The sequence below is a fragment of the Tigriopus californicus genome, chromosome 11 (genome assembly GCF_007210705.1).
Source record: "Tigriopus californicus strain San Diego chromosome 11, Tcal_SD_v2.1, whole genome shotgun sequence".
In the NCBI taxonomy this organism is placed as follows: Eukaryota; Metazoa; Arthropoda; class Copepoda; order Harpacticoida; family Harpacticidae; genus Tigriopus; species Tigriopus californicus.
Genome location: NC_081450.1, coordinates 2144014 through 2149288, shown reverse-complemented (window position 1 = coordinate 2149288; position 5275 = coordinate 2144014). Strand labels below are relative to the sequence as shown.

The following is a 5275-nucleotide window of genomic DNA, read 5'->3' as shown; positions in this document are numbered from 1 at the left end:
AGATCGTATACCTATGAGCAGTACGAATGGGAATTTTGATCAATCCTACTTTTGGCTCAGCTCCAATATTCATTCATGGTTAGAGAAGGGGTCTGTCTTCTGGCGATTCAAAATAATTCATCAATCAAAACTAAATATCCAGATAACTGTTAACTTTTGGTCGACTCATTTCTTTAGTTCAGTATATTGGCTTCAGCTCAATAAGTCATCATTCATCGTTTTGGAAGCAAAAAGACCACTTCAACTTCCATATCTCCTCTTGGTGACAACTTGGTGGAAAATTGTGGTATTGCCAAGGATTTTTCTCTGTTCATGAAGAAAAAAATAATGGAAAATAGATAACTCATCCGAAGCAAGATGTGTCATTTGAACTCCTAAATGAGTTCACAGATCTTGTTCCTTAGTTCAGAGTCTAGACATGCTCAAAAACATTGGAATTGGAATGAAGTACATTTGAACTCGAAGTAATTGTATTTGATGTGATTGAAGATGTGTTTTGTCAAATTAATTCGTTTTTAATTGTGATCTTTTGACCGAAAAGAAATAATGAATAAGTGGTGAAAAAGGAAAAAATAAATGTTGTCTTTGTGGATAAGTAGATTTGAATTGAATTCAACTTGAACAAGCTTTCATTCTACTAGTATCCAATAAATTGGAAGAATAATGAAAGGGAAATATGATAAAAATGAATTGAACATTAATCACAATTTTCATTAGACATCTCAATGAGATTGAACTACAGTTTTAGGGTGAACATTTTGATATTGGTCTAAGAAAGCTTGATCCAGCAGCTACTGCTTTCCAAGAGTTGCCTTCTAATCAAAATCATCAATATTCTGGTCACAAAATTGGCCAGGACCGACCTTTGAGGTCCATTTTTGAACAGGAAGTCTTCGTTTGTTAGAAGTACCTGAGAGTTGATAATCTTGTTTTTTTTCCAGAGAAATGATAAAACTTGTCTGTTCAACGACTCGATATGCTGGCTTGACTTACCTATTGAACAGAGTAAGAGGCTTGAATGCTCTTACTTGTCGATTTCCCGGCCAACACAGAAATAGGCACGCTGCCAAAATAAACGAGATCCGCCTCATTTTCCCCCCGTTTTTTGAAACGGAAAAGCCGACAGAGACCGGAAGGGAATAACGGGATAAGAAGGATGTGAAGGCTGAAAGATGGATTGTGCATTTATGCATTCATTAACGGCTTCAATTAGGGAAAATAGAGAACTGCTGGTCGAGAGGAATTCACTCACATGTCAAATATGAGAACATCTAAAAATGTGATGGACTTTCGACGCTCACGTTGTCCTTAAGTTAAGCTCAAATTGCACACACTATTTAGGACTAGTGTCTCCAATTGGAAACAATAGCCTATGGACGTTTTTATGGAAATAAATTTATTTTTCGAAATTCAGTTCAATGAAACGACCTATTTTTGCCATCTCCAAAAGGCTTTATTTCCGACGTGAGAAACCTTTTCCAAACGATTGTCGTTGCTTTCTTGTGTTTTATGATATTTTAAGCCACTGGGATGTCTTTGGAGTTTTAATGTTCCAAGATATGTTGAGCTATAAATGGCTATTTCAGTTCTGAATATTACTCGCACGTTAGGAAAATGTGATGTACTTTCGACTCTTCTTTTTCATCATTTTTCATTGTTCGTAAGTTAAGATCAAATTGCACACTCTGATTGGGACGAGTAGCTCTTCAATTGGGACAATAGTTTTGGACTTTTTTTTACGGAAATGAATTAAGGTAGATTTATATCTTCGAAATTTAGTAATTAAATGAAGTCTTTTTATACATCCTCTATGGTCATTACATTTGGTTTTTATGTGGAATTGGAGCAGAGACCTGCACCAATCTGGAACACTCTTCAACAAATTAGAAAGCTTTCTCCTTTTTCCTTTCTATAAAAGGAATATAATCATCATATAATATACTTTACACGCAATATTTCTTGACTCTCATTGTCAAGAAGGATATGATTAATTCGTTACGAAAAGACTATTTTTGTACGTAAATGTCAGAGAACTTTTCGAAACGAACAAGACACTTGTAAAGCCTAAAATAGGCTTCAATGAAATCATTTTGGAGTGGGTGATGTTATTAACTTTCTCCTCTGAAAATCCGCTGAAAAGATGAATGGCATCCTTCATGGTGAGCGTCTAAACCAACCAGCTCGTCGAAACTTTTTCATTCTAGTTTTTCCATGCTTTAAAACGGATCTACACGACTGCCACTTTTTTCATGAATTTTGCCTCTAACTGTAAACAACTGTATTTTAGCCAACGGGCTGCTGTTATTCGTGAATGAATTTATCACTTGCAACTAAATATTAGAAATCTTTGCGCTTTTGGCTGCTGGTGACAACTTTACGCTCTAATCATTTCATGTGTGTTCCAATGAATGTTTCGATTACTACTATGTTCCATACAGATACTGTACTGTACTGATGATAGACTAGCTGGAGTGGTCTTACCTTTTCGCTTGAAGCCAGACGGGGATCTGATCGCCAGAGACGAAATGGTTTTGATCCAGTCAAAGGTCACGGCAAGCAAGAGCAACCAGATAAGGTCTTTTTCATACGAAGAGCAAGTTTGACGTGCACGACTTGAAGGTCTGTGAGGGAAGAAGAATAAAAGCAGAGGAAGGCGAACTCAAATACGAAAACCTCCCCATAATTCTCGACACTTCTTTCATCCACATAGTAGATAGCCATGGAAACGAACCGAGATCTCGCTCTTCCTCTGGTGGAGGCACTCTCAGTGGAAAGAACGGACGGGTTCACTAAGACTAATCGGGACATTCCAGGGTTTTGGGAACATTGGCATTTATACATTTTTACCTTTGACGTGCCTAAATGGAAACAGAATGCCAGGGTAGCTGGTTTGATGAGGCAGGTTGTTTTAATCCTAGATAATGTTCATTCAACTACCCATGTCTGTTTTTCCATTATTATTGAAGACCAATTTTCACTCCTGCTTTGCAATACTGCCAATTTGACGGAGATATCGGTACTGTAAATACATGGCTATTGATATTCCAACCATACCATTCCTTATCGTCAGGACTTCTTTTTTTGACCGGTAGCAATTGCTAACTCTAGGGCCGGACGACTCTTTAAAGAAAGACCTCAGTATTGTTATGTGTTCACTTTCAAGAAATAATTTTCAAAATTAGTTAAACGTGGTGTGTTGGGCGAAATCCGAGCTATTTCTCGAGTAAACGTGCAATAATGCAATAAATTTAGTATTGTAGCTTACGATTGATTGGGACTCATAAATTCGGATTCTGGTATACATATATGAAATTATGGTGACCAAGAATGAACCTGTTTCCCCATTTTTATGAATTGAATCGGAATGAGAAAAGACGATTTTTTTTGTTGTTAAACACCAGTAAACAGCTTACCCCGAAAAACTTCAATTGAGAAGCCATATGTAAAAATTTGCTCGTAGTCTAATGACAAGTCCGCCACGCTAAAGATTATTATTTAACCTCTCACATGTATGTCTCTGTCCAAACACCACAAGTCTCAATCATATTTAAGGATTTCAACGGAGTTTTGGTTTATTGGGTTATTAATGGTTATTTTGGTTATTATTTGGGTCATTGACCCAGTGCTTTGAGAAAAAGACAAAATCTAAATCCGCCTTCACGTGCCAAAAAGTCAAACATTATACCTGTGCGCCGTTCTACTCCTTTACACTGACAGACATCATTGGGCATTCCAATCTGACTTTCCGGAGAACATCTATAATAAAGCCATTTCCACCTAGTGCTCATGGTAAGAGGACCACTTACGTCATCCTAATAACGGCTTCTGTGATTGTCTATTTAAAGAATCTCTGATCGGTGCCCTGATGGGCTCTGGCTTCATCGAAAAATGGGCAAGAATCAAGATTTTGTCATCCAACCGTAGTGTTCTGACAGTATTGCCATCAGCGTAGCAAATGTTATCCACTACCACCCTTGGCATGTGATGTGTATGTACATAGTTCATGGGGGTTGGCCTCATTCAGGTTCGGACCAGGGCGCGGTCCTTCTCCCCAAAATGGAAGTTTAGCGGTGAAGTCGATGATTGCGTTAAACATAGCTTAGTGATTACATCACACGAGCGAGTCGCAGAGAGGCTTGCCTGGTTCAGACAGGAACATTAAGCCCTTCTTGATTCAACCACATCGGTCCCTTCTTTAAGGTCTGCTCTTACGTCCATTACCAATGCATGTATTCATGTTGTAAATGGCTTAGAAATAAGACGGGGTTTGATCTTGTAGCGAGTGGTTTGAAACCTATTGATGGCCCAGAATTGAGCTATTTGTGTTATTTTTATCTGCAAGATTTGTGATCATCGGGAGGCCATTTGAACCGGAATCGGTTCGAGTCGTGTTGAATCAGGTTCTGTTTCAGGCTTCAAAGAACTCGACCGATGATGACATGTAGGGTTAGAAACCTGTCTCTTTGAGGCACTGGTTAAAATTCGAAGTCTTAACTGGAATCCAATCTAGCTTATGTACAACTGTTTTGAATTGATACATGTTCATTGTTCGAATCTCACGCCCCATGCAAAAGTTTTTTTTTACTTTGGTTGGATCCTATAAATATGACCTATCCTATTTGTTCCAATTATGAGATTTTTGTATGAACCTTGTATTTTCAGTGCCTTTACAAGTCTAGTCAGTAACTAAAGATTCGAAGCAAAAGGGAAAATGGCGGAGAGAAATTTCTGAAAAGTGTATAAACGAATTGATTTGCTTCGGCCCCATTTAAAAGGTTCCTATTTTAACTTTGGTTTCCATTTTGCCTATTTTTCGATGAATCCTGTATTTTTCAATTCCTTTAAAATTCCCACGCTACAGCTACAGGGTTTTAACTTAATTAGGAAGATAATATAGTAAAGTAAAACTGTCTAAACATGTTATTGAAAGGTGTCGAAAATTATCTTCCTATATAAGTCGTCATGGCTTATTGGGACCCGTCTCAACCAAAATATAATCATTTAACAAAGCACCTCTATACATTTGTGACCTAAATGCATACATGCCATGCATAAATATTCAATACCCTAGAGACCGATTTTTGCATTCTCATAGTAAACATCATTTGAATTTTTCGTCTCCAAAGCTTCAATCTTTTTGGAGTCTTCTGTTAAAAAGTCGCGATTAATCCTGAAATAATTGGACCAGCTGGATTCTTTTTGCTATGCAATTGAAGTGAAAGCACCACCTTATCATTCTTTTCAAACGAGAAATACGTTAGGTAAGCGAAAAAAT

At 37.5% G+C, this 5275-nt stretch overlaps 1 protein-coding gene across 1 annotated transcript in view; it reads right to left on the bottom strand.

Moving 5' to 3' along the window:
- Window positions 1–2648, bottom strand: part of LOC131889947 (uncharacterized) — a 4051-nt gene extending 1403 nt beyond the window's left edge. Inside the window, exons 1-2 of the mRNA XM_059239177.1 lie at window positions 2482–2648; window positions 994–1165 (exon numbers count right to left, since the gene is read on the bottom strand). Coding sequence (XP_059095160.1) covers window positions 994–1091 — 98 coding nt within the window. The 5' untranslated portion in view covers window positions 1092–1165; window positions 2482–2648. The remainder of the gene's footprint in view (window positions 1–993; window positions 1166–2481) is intronic.
- Between the last annotated feature and the right edge of the window lie 2627 nt (window positions 2649–5275).